The following is a 20,515-nucleotide window of genomic DNA, read 5'->3' as shown; positions in this document are numbered from 1 at the left end:
TGTGAGAAGTACCTTTAATGTTTATAACGCAGTTCCTTGGCCATCATCGAGTGCCTTCGGTGGACATGCACTTTAGACATCAGTTGCACATAGTGTGTGGCAGTTTTGCAGTCCTTGCTAAAAAAAAGAAGAAGAAGAAGAAGAAAGGAGAATCTGCAAGATAGCTGACTACTCATAGCCAGACAATTTTGTCTGACATTATACTGTAGAGGTTCACATCACATAGAATGTGGTGACAATTAGAGCAGTACTGCAGTCCGTGTTTAATAGAAAGTAAAAGGGAGAGTGAACACTATGCAATTTTAAGTCATTGCAAGTTCTTGTACCTTTATTAGCATATCTCCCATTTGCCTGCACATTTGCAAACTTTTTAAATATGATGCTTATTACATACTCTGATTAAGTTATATTATTATTATTAAATTATGATTGAGAGAGATTCACCCCACCTCCGTGTGAGTGTGTAGCTTGGTAATCTCCCAATGTGGGGATGCACAAAAGAACAAAGATGGAAACTGTGTTGTACATACCTGTAACGATTATTAATCGAGTTCTTCTGTGCAGATGCACATCCCTCCCTCATGCTCCACTGTGAACTCTCTCAAGGTCCAGTATGAGATTGTGGCAACTCAGGACAACTGAGGGGAAGAGAGCTGGTCCTCCCACATAGTCACGTGATCGTTTAGGCAGGAAAATGGGCTGAGAAGTGACTGGGGGAAGTGGCCCCCTAGTGGAGCTTTATGGAAGCAATAAAAATTTCTCCAGTTGGCAGGCCTGTGTGTGCAGTTCCCAATGTGTGTCTGCACAGCTGTGATAATTGCTACATACCCAGTTCCATGATCACTCCTTATCAGAGTTGTATGGTTCTGACACAAGATTCTGGGAATCGCTCAAACCCTAATAATAATCAATGTGGTAGACACATTTTTATAATGCTTAACAACTTTCATAAAACAACAAATTGTTGATATGAAACTCAAAAGAGACCACTTGTCAGTATACATGAATAATACCACTTCTAACCTGAACAGAGGTTTGGATCCTATACTTTTGCTGTGGGCACTCCAGAGTCAGTGCCTTTATTTTCTAAACTGTCCTCAGTGTTTCTTCTAAGAGTTTTGTTGCACAGATTTAATGTGTTAGGGACCTCTTTCATATATTTAAAATTTAATTATTCGAGTACAAATTTAGCAGTCTGGTCTGTTAAATGGTAAAGATAATATATAATGCTATTTTGATTTTCTTAACTTTACACTTCCAGAGAAACTCCTGTCACTTTTACCAGAGTATGTGGTTCCATATACTATTCATCTCCTGGCACATGATCCAGATTATGTCAAAGTCCAAGATATTGAACAACTGAAAGACATTAAAGAGTAAGACTTTTTTAAAAAATGATCAAATCCATTGCACTATCCACAATAGTGCGTTATTAGTCTAGATTAACTTTATGATTGTATGGAGTTATTTAGTTTAACTAAGGAAACTGTTTATCAAAACCATATTTGGTCTGCAAAATCAAGAGAATCAGTTAATATGGAATGTTTGAAAGTAGTTATGAAAGAAGGTACTTTTGCTGAGAAAATTGCTTGATTTTCTGACAGCTTTGTTTTTAATGCAGAATCTTTCTTCTAGGTGTCTTTGGTTCATATTGGAAATCTTGATGGCTAAAAATGAAAATAACAGTCATGCTTTTATCAGAAAAATGGTGGAAAACATTAAGCAGACAAAAGATGCTCAAGGACCTGATGATCCCAAAATGAATGAAGTAAGTTGAATTAAAAATATTTTGATACCCTGTCATGTATGCCAGCATACCTGTCATGATTGTATTCTGCATTTTGTACTGATCAATGCTGTTTGCCAGAGTTATATGCTGTATTCTATGTACTTATCTGAGAGTGTCTTAACGGAGAGCCAGTGAGCCCCTCCGTTATCTGTTACAAATACGTGCTTTCACTTTTCACAGCAAGTGTCCTTGAAGGAGCTGCTAGCAGCAAATGTAACATTCCCAGAGACAGATTTTCTTTGTATTTTATGTAGTCTAAACTACCTTGTTCCCATGCAGTCTTTTTGGGGTTTCGCGCCAGAATGCAAACGGACCAGAGAGGGCAGGAAGTTTTCCTATAATAGCCAGGCCTTTGTTTGAATTGTCACTTCTGCCAATTTCTGCACCCTTGGGTGACCTCAATAAAGCTGCTTCAACTGGAACACTTGTGTGTTAACTGTGGAGGGCTTGAGGGACCTAACTGCCCGGGACGGACATACCCCAGATAGTTTAAGAATCTGCATATTTTCAAAGGAGGACTTTCTTGGTTCCTCCATCCTTCCTGCTGCAGCCCACTGATCTCCCTAGAGTTTTATTCCTAGGGTTTAGCAGACCTTCAGGAATACTATAGGAGGCAAAGGTAAGAGTTTACAACAGGAGAGGGAAGTTGCGGAAATCTCCAGCCCCCCTCCCCCTGCATTTGGAAGTGCCATTCCTTTGGAAGCATAGTTGGATTCATTCCAGGGTGGGTTTTTTTGATGGAGGGTATTTATGTACGTACTGCATCTGATAAAATTTCTTGTATGTAGATTTATCTATTGAATTGAATTGAATTTATAGTCCACTCTCCCTGCAAGTTCTTGAATGAACAGAGTTCCTTTGAGCCCGTGACTTTCAAAAAGGTAGCAAGACCGAAGAGATATTGAGGAGAGCAGTAAATTTTACAGAATCAGTCAAATTGATCTGAAAAATGTAAGCGGACTAAATATCGTCTTTCTGTAGTAACGCTTTACAGTTTCACGGAATTTTAACCTATGAGTAAAAACCCATTTTGTCTTTAATATCATGGTGGAAGTTTAACATTGCATGAAAGGTGAAAGTTCCAAATGACTCCCCAGTTTTACTTTTCCAAGAGTTATAATTTGTTTTTTCTGTTTGTCTCTGTATTTTGCAGAAACTTTACACAGTGTGTGACATAGCAATGAATATCATCATGTCAAAGAGCACAACATACAGTCTGGAATCTCCCAAAGACCCTGTACTTCCAGCTCGATATTTCACTCAGCCTGATAAGGTATAGTTCACCTTGTGGATTAAATATGTTCTTCCCTCACTAAACTGAGAGTAACCATTAAATTTGCAACAGTTTCTACAGGGTGGCTGTGTTAATGTGTAGCTTCAGCAGAAGCTTAGATCCAGCGGAAATTTCTGTTGAACACAATTTCAGTGGAACATGATTTTCTCTCCTGCTCCCTGCAATGCTACTCTAGGAGACAGTGCACTCGAAAGAATAGCATGAGGGGAAAACTGGAAGTCTGCTGTGGGAAGGAGAACTGGCAAAAATAACCTCCCTGTTTGTGCATGGAAACTCACTATTGGATCCAACCTAGAGCATCTTAAAGTCTAGCAGTTTCATTGTGGCTTAAACTACAGTTAGCTCTATAAACCACAATACATTCTAATCCACAGTAAAATTCCAGAAGGGTAGCCTTTTAGTCTGATGCAACAAAAAGAAAAACAGGAACTTTGTGGTACCTTATATAGTAATTTAGTATATAAATTATACTATGATTGGTCACATCATGAGAATACAGGACTCACTGGAAAAGACAATAATTCTAGGAGAAGTTGAAGGCAGTAGGAAAAGAGAAAACCCCAACATTAGTCTCAATAAAGGAAGCCAAGGCCTTCAGTTTTGCAAGCCTGTCATGATGATTTGGAGGTCATTAATTCATAGTCACCCTGTCAGAAGCTGCTCGGCAGTGCATAACACAAACACATAATTGGTAAACTGTCTTTTTAATGTTTTTTTCACCTTTCTCTAATTTTGATAGTATATCAGAAAGCTGTTTTGATTGTTTTTAAACTAAAAATACTACTAATCTGAATTTCAAGTTACAGCCAAAACTATGATTCAAACATTTCTTCTGATGGATTTCCTTTTTTTCCTTGCAGAATTTCAGTAATACCAAAAACTATCTGCCTCCAGAAATGAAGTCGTTTTTCACTCCTGGCAAAGTGAGGTTTTTATTTTTGTTTATTTAGTAATAATGTTTGAAACATGATAACTAAAAGTATTACCTTTTCCACAGAAAGTTCTTCTTTTTAAAGGTACAAATCAGGATGAAAAACATAGGAAAGGGAAGGCATCCCGTTTGTGAAAAGTGAAATTCATACTATATAAACATTTGCAAGTTTTAATAGTTCAGCATCTGACCAGTGTGTGGAATAAGAATTCAATGGGTGATATATCTAGAAATATCTTATTTGCTACTCATCCACTTTCATCTATATGTACAGCAAGCCTCCAGGATAGGTCTCAGGTTTTACACTGACTTCCCTACTTCCCTTACTGTGCAGAGAAAGTAATAACAGTGCCACCTTCAACATCACAGAATCAGTAATTCTGTATTCAGATATGTGGATTTATTTAAATATGGTACCCAGCTTTTCTCTCATACTGGTGGCTCAAAGAGACTGATGTAGAAAAATGCACAAAGATACCATTTGAACGTAACAGGCCCTTAGTACACTTGCGGCAGGATAATGCAGGTTTTCTTGCTCTACTTGTTTACTTACTTACCCTGTGGGAGATAGAAGTAGCCAAACTAAAGAAGGTTTTGGGCATTATGCAGGAGAGGAGTTCCTGCAGCCAATTCGCATTTTCATTTTTTCCCTCTTATCTTGATGGAAGTGTTCCCTCAGCATGAAATCTGATACTGTTTTGGTTTTTACATCATACTATTCTGGATCTAGTCTAGTTTTGTTACTAACTTCACTATAAATTTATCTTGGGCTAGAGAAAATGTGCACGATCCAGTTTGCCATATGTTGCATATATATTATAATGTTGGTAGATTACAGATTTTGACAGTTTATTGACTACACTGATACATAGTGAGTTATTGTTTGAAAAGGGATTACAGTTGTGATCTGACCATTACATCTTGTGTATCCTTTGAGGTGGTGCAGTAGTTGAGGACATTTTAAAGAGCTGCTTGACTTCCATGGCATATTGGGGCAGTGGTGTCTGTCTTGTGCTGCTTTGTCAGTGTCCTGGTTGGCTAAGCTTTGGCATTGTCTTCAGAGGCCCTTTGGTTCATGGGAGATCCGGTGCAAGGGTGTGAACTGTAGCAGGTCCTGAATATGGAACCTATTTATTTATTTTATTTATTTATTTAAAATTTCTATTCCACCCTCCCCGCGAGCAGGCTCAGAGCAGATAACAACATATTAAAATACATATTAAAATACCTAGAAGGACATGAAGCAGGGTTTCAGCCAGGGTTTGATCTAGCTCTGGTTGAACTATAAAGAAACCTGCTCAACTAGCAAGCAAGCCTCTTAACACCAATAACAGGGCATACAGTGTTCCCTGACACTCCTAAAGCTTCCAGGTCAAGCATACTCTATAGCCATGGCCTTCTCCTTGTCGTCCCTCACCCCCACCAATGTATTTATTTACTTTCTTTCTTACTTACTTTGTTTATGGGCTTACATGGTTCTCTTCTCCATTTTCTCCTCACAGCAACCCTGTGAGGTGTGTTAGGCTGAGGGTGTATGACTGTCCTAAGGTAAACCAGCAAGCTTTCTTGGAAGAGTAGGGATTCGAACCCAGGGTGTCTTAGAACCTAGTTGGACATTCTAACTACACTACATGGTTCTTTGTAGAAGCTGTATGTGACACTTGAGCAAATGAATAGCAAGACTCAGTCAAGTTTTTCTGGGCTGGTATACTATTGCTGTAGGTGTATGGGCCATTAAGCTAATTTTGTATAGTGGCTAGGAGAAGGAGCTGGTCTGTGGTTCCAGTCTTGCCTCTGGTGCAGACTCACTAAATGACCTTAAGCAAGCTGTTTTCACTCAACCACCCCTGTAATGTTGGGATACTAATACTGGCCTACCTGATGGGGTTGTTGTAAGAATTCCTAAGGGATGTGAATACTGAAAGCACTATATAAATGCTGAGCATCAAAATTAGGGAAGCTGATAGGAATGTTAACACAGAAAAGTACTTTAACCATGTCTCACATGAAATCTAAATGAAACCTCTGAATGAGCCATACTCAAGGTAATCCTTTGAAACAATTACGTTGTGGTTTACATGGTAAATATAAAAAGGGAGTACTTTATTCAGTGTGAAAACAGTAATTTTAACTTGCCTTCTGGATAACAAAAAACCTCCAAAAAACATTTGACAGCTGCCTTCAATAAAGTTGGCATGCTGTGTTGTTTCTCCACAGTTGGCAGTGAAAGTCTGTGCTGCATATCTGTTATACAACTTCGTTCATGTTAATAAAGTTCTTGTAATCTGTTGGAGAACAGGAATATTTATGTTCTGCTATATTAATAGTCTTTGTATGCTGGCAATTAATTTAAAATCCAAATAAAGTTTCTAAATAGAAGAATCTTCTGTTTTGTTTACCAGTTTGAACTACTGTTTGAAGTTGAGGAAATAAAAAAAAGATTTGAAACTTTGGGGAAAATACAGCTTTTGCCTAACTCTGTTTTCATGTATCCATTGTACTAAGTTTATGGGTTAAAAAAATGAGGCATGTTTGTTTATTTTAAATTTCAGCCCAAAGCAGCCAATGTTCTTGGAGCAGTTAATAAGCCTCTTTCATCAGCAGGCAAGCAATCTCAATCCAAATCTTCACGAATGGAAACTGTAAGCAATGCCAGCAGCAATTCAAATCCAAGCTCACCTGGAAGAATCAAAGGGAGGTGGGTATTCAGCAAAACTGCTGTTACTGTGATTTCTCTTTTAGATGACTTTCTTTCCCTTTCTCACTATGATACATCTTCTCTATCATTTTTGCCAACTATAGTTACTTCAAGTAATAGTTTTAAGAACCTACTTTGAACCATGATTGCAGACTGTGGTTTGTAGCTAACAATGGTTGGTGAAAACATGTGAGAAGGCATCATACTATAGTTAACTCCCACAAGAAGGGAAAAATATGAATGAGAGAAAGGAGGTGTTTGTTTAAAAATGCTTTTACCCTGCCTGTAACCTGCAAAGTAGGACCCAAAGTAGCTTGTATTGAGACGGAGTAATAGTTTATTGTATTTTCTCTTGTAATGTTCCAGAGAGATTTGTGTCAAAATAGTTGCTTCAGTTCTCTTGGAAACTTAGAATCCCATAATAACATTCCTTGCTTTTTAATATGGGATTAACACTATATTTCTTTTTCATCTGGGAGACAAAACATAGAAGAGCATCAGTAATTTAATCCTCAGTGAATTAATCCTTAAAACTAGATACAAGTACTTCATTGCTGAAATCGCCACAGGAATAAGTGAATGCTGATTGAAAATGGTAGCTGCAGTACCTAAAATCCAGGAAATAGATATAGCTTCAGTTTAATGTCTTCTGTTATGTTTTTGGAGTGAAATAAATGGGCAGTTATCTGAGAATCCAGGAAATAGATATAGCTTCAGTTTAATGTCTTCTGTTATGTTTTTGGAGTGAAATAAATGGGCAGTTATCTGAGAAATGGTTAGGAAGCAGCACCCTTCATGTTAGATACTGGGGTCATGGGTGCTAGGTTTCTCCCCACCCCCACACACACCACGGTATTCCTGACAAATGTAGTAATTTATTTTCACTAGTATAAGTGAATAGCTGGGAACTTAAGAACAGCACTGCAGTGAAGGCACTGCATTCTCTTTTGTGCCTGGATGCTTGTACCTTCTTTACTCCAATACCATGATAGTGAGAGGCCCAGTTTCTGTCAACAGGGAAGAGAAACACTATCTGTGGATGCTCCACTTTGCACCTTCCAGGATGAAAATATATGTGCTACATGTTGTGAAAATAGATACTTAGTCTATTATAAGCAGAAGTTTAGAAAATAAGTGAATACATTATAACAGTAATAACAACAACAACAAAATGTGCTTATATACCATCCTTCTGGACAGATTAGTGCCACACTCAGAGCAGTGAACAAAGTCACTGTGATTATTATTCGCTCAATACAGCTGGGGAGCTGAGCTGAGAGGAGTGGCTTATCCAGGGCCACCTGCAGAGTTCATGGCAGTAGTGGGAGTTGAATTAGCAGAGTGCTGATTCGCAGCCCAGCCACTTAACCACTGTGCTAAGGCAGTTATCTGTTAAAATGTCTATATTTAAATTGTTGCTTGAGTCCTTATTTAGAAATTGTTGTCAGTTAGGCATTTGTGTTAGAAAGGAAGCAGTAGGATAAATTGTGATTCTAATAAATGTAAATATCTATATTGTACTAGACTTGATAGTACTGAAATGGATCACAGTGAAAATGAAGACTATACCATGGCTTCACCTTTGCCAGGGAAGAAGAATGACAAGAGAGACGACTCTGAAATTGTAAGGATGAATTATTTATTCTGCAATTTGTTCATTCTATTTCTGTATTTTTTTCTTCATTTCATATTTTGTGGTATTGTGTTTGAAAGCTACCTTGAGCCAGGGAAAGATGGCATAGAAATTAATTAAAATTAAATTTAAAATATTAATATAAACAAAATAATATAGAACTTCTAGTAAGTTGTCATCCCTGTGGCTGACTGTATCAAAAGGCTGGTTATACCTCAAGAAGATTAAACTCAGTGATCTTCTGAAAGAGAAGATGAAATTTTAAAACATACTGCTACTTGTTTTCATACATCTTACCTCGTTAAAAGTAGCAGTAAAAGCTCTCTCATAGTTCAGATGGTTATAGTGACTATGTGTTTTGTGTCGGCTTAGAGAAATTATCTTTTTCATTTGAAGTAGCTAGACATCTGTATATTTCTGTAGCTGAGCAACGTTACAAGAAATGTCCAGCCCTTGAGCTTAAACCATTGACTTCTATAGCATATTTTAGGCTTCTGGTCAATCAATATATAATTTACAGTGCAATCCTCAGAAGAGTTACTCCAGTCTAAGCCCAGTGAAATCAGTGGGTTTAGACTGGAGTAACTCTTTTTAGGATTATACTGTTAATAGTTGACAGAACTTTTATCAAATCTCTTCACCTTCAAAAAGTGTTATTAGCCCATTTTGATTGGATGTGTGTCATTTGATTGTATATTTCTTCTTTTTCATCCTTAGTCAGAGCTGGAAAAGCCCAGAGGTAGAAAGAAAATTATCACAGACCCAGAAGAGAAGTTAGGTATGGATGACCTGAATAAACTGGGACAAGAACCAAAACTCAGGAGTGGTCAGCGAGGGAGGAAGAGATCTGCACCTGTTTCAGAGTCTGAGGAACCTCCGTGGTCAGAGGAAAAAAGGCTAAAGGAAGATGTCCTAGAAAGTGAAGATGAACAAAATAGCCCACCAAAGAAAGGAAGAAGAGGGCGGCCTCCAAAGGCAGCCAGTGGAGGAACACAGAAGGAAGAACCAGCAGCAAAGACTTCTAAACGAGGTAGAAAAAAAGCTACACCAGTTAAACCTGTAGAGGAGGAGGAAGAGGAGGAGGAAGAGGAGGAAGAAAGGCAAATGGAGAATATAGAGCAAAAGTCAAAAGGTCGACAGTACAAAACACCAAGAAAAGCACAACAGAGGTGTGTTCTTTTGTTTTGTAAACCATGCTCTAGCTTTCAGCTTGAAAGTTAATTTTAAATTTGTCATGTAACTTGGGTGTGCTTCCAAAACAGATCTGAATCATCTGAAATAAGTACAACTGAATCTAATCAGTCTACACCACAGAAGAGACGAGGAAGACCACCAAAAACACCAGCCTTACAACCCAAAAAAGGGTAAGATGTGATGTGAATCTTAACATATGGATGCTTGCGTATATGTGCGTGCATGCGTGTGTGTGTGTGATAAAAAGGACCTTTGAGTGTCTTTTGAACACATGTTGTATATAAGATTGCAAAGATGCTAGAAGGCATGAAATCAGTAAGACAAGCATTATCTCTATAGGCCATTGACTGCCCCTGGTACATTGGGGCCAGGTCTGTTCAGAGGCACATTTCTTAGGGATAGTGCCCAAAGCAGGTGGTAAACTACATCTAAATGCCTGCATGACACCTGTAGTCAACAACGAGGGGAAGTTGGAAAGAACTTTGAAGAGGGCGTAAAACAGTTCAGATGCTGTGATGGCTAACTCCTCTCCCCATCCCCAAACTCCTGCTTGCTTAAATGTAATGTGTGTAGGGAAGATTTGATTAGTGATTTCTGTTTTAGAAGAGCTGGACGATCAAAACAAACGGCAAGTAAAGAAAATGAATCTGGTGAAGAGATGGATGTATTTCAGAGCAGTTCTCCTGTTGAAGAGATCCCCCAAGAAGTAGAGATGGAAGAAGAGGAAGTTTCCACAATCAGAGTAAGTAGATGTGCTTTAGAGGCCCTGTAGATGTACAGTTCATAAACTTGTAGCTTAAAGTTCACTACATGACACAGCCATCTCCAACATTACAAAGACATTGTAAAAGATGACTCTCATGAGATCAGCCGTTTCTATTTTGCAAATTGTAGGTCTCAGCTTTATCCAAATAGGCATTTATGTTGATGATGCAATTATATTTATTGTCTTTTTTGAATAATAAATTAATATACAGTTTTAAAATAAAATATCTCAATCCACATCTAGTCATGTTTTACATTATTAGATGGTCAAAATATGGATATACAGCCAGTTAAAAGCAGTGCATATAGATGCTAGCCATACAGGAGTGATTCTCTCTGTTGCTTTCATTGCTGTTGTGTACGAAGAGCCATTCACAGTGAAAACCGAGTCTGCACAGCTGCTTCTAAAAAAACACTGCATTGTGGAAGCAAAAGTAGGGTAAAACATCCATGTGGAAGCAGCTTCATTCTGGAATAAACATTGTTAGTCTTCAAATGCCACTTGACTTCGTTCTGCTGCAATAGACTTAACATACGATTTCTGATCCAGGAAATAATATGCACGTGGAAACCAGCTTACATGCATTGATCTCCTTAGCTGAATTGAGACATATGACTCTTGGTTTTCGTGTCTTTCACAGGTACGTAGGAGGACGTCCAAAAGGGAAAGGCGATGAAGAAGCCACATCCTCAGCCTTTTCAAGTGGAAAGCTTTGAAGAATGCTCTTAATATATGTAAAGCATGAGGCTGAACAAAGCTATTGGTGCTCACAGTGGGGTTGCTGAAGAACGTTAAACAAATCTTTATTTCCTGCCCCTGTTTTTGGAGTTCCTAAGCCACGCACATGTTAATATCATTAACTGTGGGGTTTTGTGATGTGTAATGTGTGCTGGCTATGTAAACACATGAACTGAAGAAACCACCTGTAAATAATCCTTTTTTAAAATGTTTCTGACTTCTAAAGTGCTTGTATAGCTTTTACTGCGGCTTTAAAACTGACAGTGCCAGACTGTTTGTTAGATTTATTGATTACAAAAAAGGAGAAAAATTGTTAGAATGGATATCAAGCAATATCTGTCAGTGTTTGTATTTTTATTTTTCTTGGCATTTAACTGTGAAAAAATAATCAGCTTGACAAAATAGTGACACTTTTTTGACACTATTTGTTGGAGAGGAACAGAAGAGATACGGTCTGTTTTCCTTTATGTATGTAATCCAGTGTTTACTTTTGGCACCCAACTGTCTCTGGAGGTGCCAAATTGCTTTTGAATTATGTGGGATAAAAAAAAAAAGTCAGCCAGATGCAGACGCAGGAATTTTCATTTTTCACACCTCAGTATTGATACCAGACTTCTCTGGACCTCTCGTGGCATTGAGAATTTCAAAAGAATTTAATATTTTAATTTTTAAAATGTGTTATTAAATAATGTAATGAAATCTTATCTTATTTTCCTTATTAGTTTTTGTTAATCTACTGTATCAATAAAATTATGTAATTGAATTTTTATTAGTCTAGTATTTTAATGTGTATATTCCCTCCTGAACATTATGTTCACAAAGAGCAAATTATTATATGCTAATATGAAACCTGATATCTGAACTTTAGCAAAAATGCAGGTTTTATTACCATGTAAAGTTAATCTGAAAGAAAATTTTATTGATGCAGTCTGTCTTTATAAAGCTGTTCTTCAGACCCAAGTGTTTTTGTATTTCACAGTGAGTTGCATGTTTATGAGAAAATGTAATGGAAATTGCGATGTAATTTTTTTTAAAGTTTTATCTGGCTGTAGGATATGCTACATTGCCTTGTGAGAAAAACATTCTACCAAGAGTTTATTGTACCTTTCTTTTTGTTCACCAATTTTTTTATTTGTGGGGTTTGTTGCAGGGTTGGGTGGGACATGAGGTGTTTTCATTTGTATGATTAGCAGCAGCATATGTCAGTCAGGGTATTCCAAATCTGTACGGAGCATAGGTCCTACCTTAAAGTGGTTGAACTTTGTTTCCTGGATATACTTACAGAAACAAAGAACAAACTAAACATATTATCCTGAATGCAGTTTTGCAAACTGTGTTTGAACCAAAATGTATAGATTATTATCTGTGCTTAGCCAAACATACTTTATAGTTTGCCATGCTGTTTTTTTTCCCCTTCCTGCTAGCAGTTAATGTGAGGGAATCAAATTTTAATTTATTAATAATATTTTATCTCATTGAATAATGGAACTGGCACAAAATTAACAAAGGCAGCTTTTAAAGTTAACATTCCAATGGATTGTGTACTGGGAGAAGGACATTATGATAGTTTCAGAACATGTTTGCAAGTGTAGTTTTCAGAGGAAATTCAACTTTTTTCCTAAGCTTTTTTAATTATATAATTTCTATTGATTTTTAAAAGATTATTAAGCAGCAGGAATAGTTAGGGCCAGGCAGTTTGTGTTAATCAAGCTCTACTGTTTAAGTGCTTTTTTCTAGTAACTCTTTTAGTTAATAATCGTCCTCAGCTGTTCTATATTTTTATGACCATAGTTGTGGGTAATGGCTGTCTACAAGGTAAGTTGGCTCAAATGACTTCACCTAGAGACTTTAACTAGTAGAAGTAATAATGGAATGCTTGAAGTTCAGCGGTACACATTAGAGATTGTAAATGCTGTAAAAGAATTTCAAACTTCATATCACATTTTTTCATTTGCAAAATAGCACTAACAACATTTATGCTTAAGACCATTTTATACAAAGTATAAAACATATATTGAAACTGCTTGCCAGCTGTTAAAGATTTGTTTGCATGAACACACTTTGAACATTATTTCCCTTAATATTGCTGCATTTCAATTAATCATAAAATGTTAATGTAAATTCTCTAGTTTTTTCAGTATAAATGTTTTTCTTTGGTTTTTATATTTAATTGGGCAAACAGATGCAGATTATATGATAATGTTCAAAACTTTTATTCTCCCCATACAGTTATAATGACTGTTTTATGTACTAACACATTGAGGTCTGCATACAGTAGCTACAGTAAATAGTGTGGAGACAGATCATTTCCTAAAATTCAGCTAGTGTGCTCTTCAGTTATGTCCAGTTTATAGTATGTACTCTGTAACATTAAACAATCAAATGGAACTCATTGTTACAAGTCCGAGCATGACATTCTTATGAGATTATAGTAGGTTTTCTAGCTGTAGTCTGCAGCAAATCTTACTAATTCATTTTGTTTCAGTTTTTTTTGCTGCAGTGTAACAGGGAAACAGTGATCTGTGTATCTTTTTTCAAATTGACTGTATGAGCTCTTGAGTATGACTAAGCTTCCCAAAGCTCATTGTTGTCATATTCCTTCACATTCATTTCCAAAAATGCAAATATATGGGATAGTTAAAAGTGATCCAAATTTTTAGATTCCAAATGGTAATTTACAGGAGGAAAGGGAAAATGTCATTTATCAGTACTAGGCTCATTATTAAATGATGGATGTTCCTGCCCTTTATTGGGGCTCTTTTGTGCCTTGTAATTGGTGAAGCAGCAAGCTGGTTTTTAACCTTATTTGGTATCTCGGTGTGGCATTGACCTGGGGACAGTAGGTCTGAAAAAAGATGCAGCAAAATGTGTGAGAGCTGTCAAAGCAACGAAGAAGATAGTTTGTACAGAGGAGACTTGGAAGTATGTTGGGAACACAGGAAGTGTTGACATTAATACAAGGTGAGCTTTTTTGCTCCTGACAAAAGTCAGGCATCCAGTTATAACCTCACATCTTGACTCTGTTTGACATTGTTTCAGGTATCAATGTAAGTGTCTACCTTCTGTAAGAGATTGGGATGACTTGTCTGTGTTACTGCTGGAGGATGCAGTGGTAAGGTCCCATTAGATGACGCAAGACAAAATACATTTCAAGAAGAAGTTTGGATAGTGAAGTCTTGGTGATAGTGTAATCTTGGGATGGCTATGTTGAGCTAACCTTTTGAGCTCGCCAGTCACCTTGGTGCCAGAGATAAATTTAGAGCAACTAACATTTTTGACCAACTAAACAATATTGAGGTGACTGAATACTGCCTCCCTTGCTGGAAGGCAGCAATGTTAAGAATACCTGATTTTGATCAGAACTTATTTTGTGACTGTGAAAAGCACAAATGTTGTGTAAGAACACTGTGACCAGTTCACCATCCAGCACATTTAGGAGATAATTAATGTGGCTTCAAAGGTGTGACAGCATGGTGATAGTTTGGCAGGAAGGCAGAGTATTTCCCAAGTAGAAAACATTTTACACTGGTGCTTGGAGTCAATATAGAATCTTTTACGGATTCCTGCTTTAGTGTTTTTTACTTACTATAGCCCAAGTCCAACTTGAAATCCCCAGAATTGTCATAACTCCAAGGGGGCTAATCTATATAGTATGTTGCCCCAGTATTTTCCCATCAGTGGTTTAAACCCAATAAGCTGTGAATGGAATGAATTAACAAAATAGATCTTTTCTCTGCACCTTTCTGAAAAGCTGCTACTGATAAAATGTGAATCTCACTCCCCTCAGTATTGCACAATCTCTTCCACCAATTGTGAAACACCTTGTATAGTTTTTTGGGGTGCAGGGCTATGATTTCTGCTGATTGATCATCAAGTTGGAACCTCCCATGCATCCTGTTGTGTATCCAAAGAGTTGTCTTTCAGGGAGCACAGGAGGCTACAAATAAAGGAAGGGGGACAGACCCATTTTGTGCATTGTTCCATTTGCAATTAGTTGGATTTAGCCCCAAAAGTCGATGGTTTGGTGTAGAGCCAGTTTGGTGTAGTGGTTAAGAGCACGGGACTCTTAATCTGGAGAGCCAGGTTTGATTCCCTACTCCTCCACTTGAAGCCAGCTGGGGGACCTTGGGCTAGTTACAGTTCTCTGGCGCTCTCTCAGCCCCACCCACCTCACAGGGTGTTTTGTTGTGGGGATAATAATGGCATATAAATCGAATGTTATTATTATTCTTAATCACTGCAGTTTAGCAACCCTATTCTCAGTATATAGTTTTATTCATCCTACTTGAATCATTTAGCAGTGTTACAGTGGTTCCCTATACCTGCCTCACGTATGTGGGAAAATTATTAATAGAACTTTTGCAGAAGCAAAAAAGTGTAATGCAGCAAGAACTTACTTTGCTAGATATATATTTCTTAGTATAATTTGGCAATTATCTATTTTTTGTTCTGAAGTGGGTTTGTGCTACTTTATATAATAAAACACATATAAATTCAGTATTCATGTGTTGGCTTCTGCATTGTTTGTATTATGGAATAGAGAACTTCAAAAAGCATCAACACATTTAAATGCTTATTACTACAAAGATTAGATGGAATCAAGCTGATTTATGATAAAATCTGTTTCCAATAATGCTGTGTTATGTCCCACTATGATCAGATACCATCCTGTGCCAGCAAGCTACAAATTAAGGTGCAGGTATTTGGAAATAAACCCCAAACAATGCAAGGGCCTCCATTAATGAATACAAAGAAAACTGAAATTGTATTATTTGGCATATTTTTCAAATTTAAAATTTGTGAAATTTAAAAGTATAAATACTGTAGCTTTCTACAAACAAAATTGCAAATACAGCCAGTATTAAGGAAAGAAAGAGCTGCAAACTACTGCACCCTGTGCTACCTTAGCACGTGTCTTAGTTTTTGCCATCTGAGAAGTGTGTGTTATGTGCTGTCAGGTCGCCTCCAACCTGTGGTGACCCTATGAATGAAATACCTCCAAAACGTCCTGTTGTTAACAGACTTGCTCAGATCTTGCAAACAGGAGGACATGGCTTCTCCCTCTGAGGCGGAGGACATCTTGATGGGTGATTCCCTCCCTCTAGTCAGGGAGGCAGGAACAAGTTTTCTATTTCCTGTCTTCCTAGTGGGAGTCACCCTTTCTTTCAGTTTCATTCCTGCCTCAACAGGGAGAGCAGCTTCATCCATGCGCTGCCTTGCCTTTCAACTGTTTTTCTTCCTTCGCTTCTACTTTTCAGAACCTTATTCTTGCCTTGTTTACTTCTTTCTGCTCTACCTCCTTGCTATTCTCTTTCTCTCTGCACACCTGCTAGAAGACTTGCAGGGGAAGCTTTCTCCTTCCTTCCTTTGGCTGTGGCAGCCATTTCATGGCAAGACAGAATCATGTACCAGCAGAACATGCTCTTCCATCACAATAGGATTTCTCTCCAAAGGAGTTGGAAGCCCCCCTCACCGCTGCTTCCTAGCAGCAACCCCAGAGACAGTGGGGCAAACCGTGAGGTAGCCGCAGCTGCGGCCACTCATATCGCGAAGAGACCGGAAGCACAAAAGGCGCTGTTCCTCCCTGAGCAAAGGAAACTGCAGCCATTTCTGGCCTTGCAAATGAGAGCAACATTGCTAACTAGCTGGGAGGTGGCTATGGAGTGGATTTCTCCACATCCTTAAGCCAGTCTAATGCTGTAAGACCCAGTGTGGGGCAGCCGGTCTGAGATTCAACAATCATTTGTGCCTCCAGAGCCCATGGCAAATGAAGGAGGGCTACTCATGAGTAATGTGATGGGATCGGGACCTGTGATAGTACCTCAGGAATTCCTAAATGTCATTAGACGGTTTATTTTTTTAAAAGAAAGCTAGCTTATCTTACCTCAGAAAGCCACATCAGCCATTTCTGGCCTTGCCAATGCTGGCAACCTTGCCAACAGACCAGGAGGTGGCTGCGGAGTGGTTGCCCACATCCAAAGCAATCAGTAGGCGCAGGACCCAGTGAGAGCACCAAATAGCAATGGCCCCTGGGTCTAGCGCTGCTGATGGTCTACTTGTGAGTAAAGCAATTGGATCAGGCACTGCAATGCTATTCCCAGATTGCTTAAACTTGATTACATAAACTGAGACTGCCAGGGAAGAGACAGGCCTCCCTCTGGTCCTTCCTTTAGGCCTTCCACCCCCCAAACAAGGAACTGTGGAAGAGGCCATTTCTTACAAAGGGAATCCTAGCAAACCCTCTGAGGCAGCTAGAAAGGAAACCTATACCAGAAAAAGAAAGGGAAACAAACTTATGCAGATAGTGAAGTTTTTTCTCCCTGTTGGTTCCATATATGCCTACACGCCCTTTTTTCCTCCAGGGAATGGGGCCTGCTCTCCCCAGGGTTCTCAATCTCTTTTAAACAGCACAGAGTAACTTTATTCTGTAGAAACAAAGAAAAGAATACAAGGCCAGGCCTTCAGCCACCTCATGTAGGCATGAGTAAACCCTGGACTGGAGTGAAACTGCTCCAGTTTTTAGTATCCTGGGACCAACATAAAACATGAAACAGACGCCACAGCATTACAATTGCCTGTGCTGAGAGAGTTCTTGCTGCAATTGTGTTAATCCTATCTGGAATTTTTCCTGTATGATACCATTTTTAACAAGAGGCGGTTTGGTGTAATGGCTGGAGTGTTGGGCTGGGATCTAGAAGATCTAGATTCTCAGGCCATTCTCTTTGGGAGACCTGCCTGTGGCCTTGGGCCTGTTGCATTCTCTAGGCCTGGCTTACCTTTGGGTTTGTTGTGTGGCTAGAATGGAACGATATGAAATGTTGTATACACCTTGGAGCCCCCACTGGGGCTGAAAGCTGGGGTTTAGATAAACACAAACATCTTTATACTCAGAAAGGTGCCCCGGAGCAAGAAGTCCTTGATGAACAAAATTTCATTGAATTGGCTACTAGCAGGGCCTCTGCTGTAACCCTTAGCAAATATATTCTTAGTTCCAGTGGTCATCATTATTGTTGTTGAGGATCTACAGATTAAATTGCACCTCATCTCTAACTCTCTGTAGACAGAAAATGCTATAAACTGTTAAGTCTATGTGAGAACCAGAATTCTCTGTTGCATTTTTTTCCTTTAAGCTGCTGATGAACATGTCATTATGATCTCTCTGCCATCCCCTTGAAGGGAGCATGAAATGTGTTTAACCCTATCCTAGGGCTTAAAGGCTATGGGACAAAGTGCTTTGAATTGAGGCCATTGATCATCTCTAATAGCAGATTGCATCCTTGTAGGAAAAGATAAAAAGCCCAGTGGCTTCTTAAGAACTAACGTTTATTTGCTATGTGTTTTTGTGAGTTCACTTTACTTTTTCAGATAAGTGACTGTTGCTGTGACTTTACAGAGACTCTGAATTCTTCGCTCCAAATAGACAGCACTCTTGTTACAGGTAAGTGCATCCCTCCTTTCTCATGCCTCCGACTCCTCCAGGACAAGAGGAAAAGGAGTATACACCATATTCTTCACAATGTCAAAAGAATGGAGATTGGAGGGTGATACTAGACTTAAAATATTCAACAAGTTCATAAAAGGCATCTCAGTTTGGAGACAATGAGATCCATCACAGAATCCCAACTAATGGAGGGCCCATAGCACAGTAGCAGATCACCTGCCTTGCATACATAAGGACTCAGGTTCAGACCCTGGCAACAGTTGTTCATGGATCTCAGGGCCGACCTACACCAAAGGAATACTTTACGGTACTAGATCTAATGGAAGCATGTCTCCACATTCCGATCTTGTCCAGGCACTGAAGACTCCATTTCTGCGCAATGGGGCTCCATCTACAGTTCAGAGTACTTCCATTTGGCCTCTCTAGGGCACCAAGGGCCTTCACAAATAATTTGATCAACTCTGTGTAAAGCTAAGGGAGGAAAAGCATTAATCTACACACTTAATCTGGATGACTTGCTGATCAGGTTAAGCTCTGCATGCCTACAAGCTTACAGTTCCTGATCAGCTTACAGAGAAGTTCTTTATAATCCAAACAGTGACTAGAACATCTGGAAGCCCTATTAGAACAACACACAATTGTTTGTTCCTAATTGAAGCAGTGGCAAAGAAGAGAAAGGAGATGTCACAAGGGATCATCAAGGCCAGGTATTTATTGATAACATTGGCGAAACTGATGGGTCTACTGATTCCGAGTATCGACGCCATCCAGTGAAGTCGACTACATAGAAGACCTTTACAGACTTCTGATACCCTTTCAACTACAAATTATGAACAAGAAAAGTCTTTCCATTCAGTTCCCCCTCACAGTAAAAATAAATAAATATTTTTAAAAGCCTCGTATGGTGGACCACTATGACCAGCCTTCTGCAAGGAAAGCAACACTGCATTCCAGTAATGGAACAGGTTCTATGGACACCAGTCCGGATGGGGAGCAGCACTAGAAAATCCACCAGTGCAAGGTCGATAGTCCAGCAGTGAGATGAGACCCTCTGTCAACCTACTGGAGCTTTGGGCAATTTATCTAGCCCCACTACACTTCACACCACAAATACTAGACGAACACGTTCTAATCAGAACAGACAGCATGTTGACCAATTTCACCAGGTGCTTTCATCCTGAGGACAAAGAAACCGATGCGTTGACATCACAGTGGCCAAATGTTCTGCTGTTTGCCTTCCAACCACTCCAATTCTCCTGAAGCCAATCAGGAAGATAAGAGAACAAAAACAAACAAAAAAAGCAGAAATCATGTTGGTAGCACCCTAGTGCCCTCAGCTCCCACAGCTCTCTGCTCTTCAACAGCTGTCAACACTTCCACCACTGACTTCTCCAATATCTCTGGATATGCTACAGCAATGCCAAGTTCCACATCTACACCTGGAATAGCTAATTTAACTGCATGAAGAGTTAGTGAGACTCTCTCAGCTAGGTTATTCTCAAGAAGTAACCAACATGTGACTGGCCTCTAGGAGACAATCCACTTACAGGATATATAAAAAGCCATCACAGGTGATGCAAAAGAAAAAGGGGTTAAGGTCATGAAACCCAAAACCAGATCCATTCTATACTTCCTACAGGTCGGTCATGCAAGTGGTCTCAGAGCCTCAATCTTAAGATGTCAGGTCACAGTCAGGTCACAGGTCACAGGTCAAAAGTACTACCATGGTACTAGAGTCTGAGTCTGTCCAGACTCCTCACTTATGTAGCTCCCTCTAGTGTGATACTCTGAAGGATCCGCCACAGGTCCACCAATTTCTGACTTGGAAGATGCATACAGTTCTGTATGCTGTTACCGGACACCCCTTCAAGAACCTGTCAAGGAAATTCTTATGTGCTTGAGGACTTTGTTCATCTACGGTCTTCCTGTGCAGTCCCACATGGGACTGCGCACATGCAGGCCTGCCAATTCCAGAGATTTCCAAAGCTCAAGAACACCAGGGGGCGCTCTCGCCTCTTACCGCGCATACAT

The 20,515-nt window shown here is 39.1% G+C and overlaps 1 protein-coding gene across 2 annotated transcripts in view; it reads left to right on the top strand.

The window, feature by feature from the left end:
- PDS5B (PDS5 cohesin associated factor B) overlaps nt 1–12,136 on the top strand; it is a 103,063-nt gene extending 90,927 nt beyond the window's left edge. Inside the window, exons 26-35 of one of the 2 annotated variants that reach the window (XM_054973960.1) lie at nt 1,262–1,376; nt 1,636–1,768; nt 2,943–3,062; nt 3,944–4,006; nt 6,567–6,712; nt 8,237–8,336; nt 9,063–9,514; nt 9,608–9,709; nt 10,146–10,281; nt 10,946–12,136. In XM_054973960.1, coding sequence (XP_054829935.1) covers nt 1,262–1,376; nt 1,636–1,768; nt 2,943–3,062; nt 3,944–4,006; nt 6,567–6,712; nt 8,237–8,336; nt 9,063–9,514; nt 9,608–9,709; nt 10,146–10,281; nt 10,946–10,981 — 1,403 coding nt within the window. In that variant the 3' untranslated portion in view covers nt 10,982–12,136. Of the gene's footprint in view, nt 1–1,261; nt 1,377–1,635; nt 1,769–2,942; nt 3,063–3,943; nt 4,007–6,566; nt 6,713–8,236; nt 8,337–9,062; nt 9,515–9,607; nt 9,710–10,142; nt 10,282–10,945 lie in introns of both variants that reach the window. The other variant, XM_054973959.1, reaches the window with a different exon arrangement.
- Nucleotides 12,137–20,515: the final 8,379 nt, after the last annotated feature.

This window comes from Eublepharis macularius, chromosome 3 (genome assembly GCF_028583425.1).
Source record: "Eublepharis macularius isolate TG4126 chromosome 3, MPM_Emac_v1.0, whole genome shotgun sequence".
In the NCBI taxonomy this organism is placed as follows: Eukaryota; Metazoa; Chordata; class Lepidosauria; order Squamata; family Eublepharidae; genus Eublepharis; species Eublepharis macularius.
Note: the sequence above shows the minus strand (reverse complement) of the source record. Positions and strands in the feature narration are given on the sequence as shown.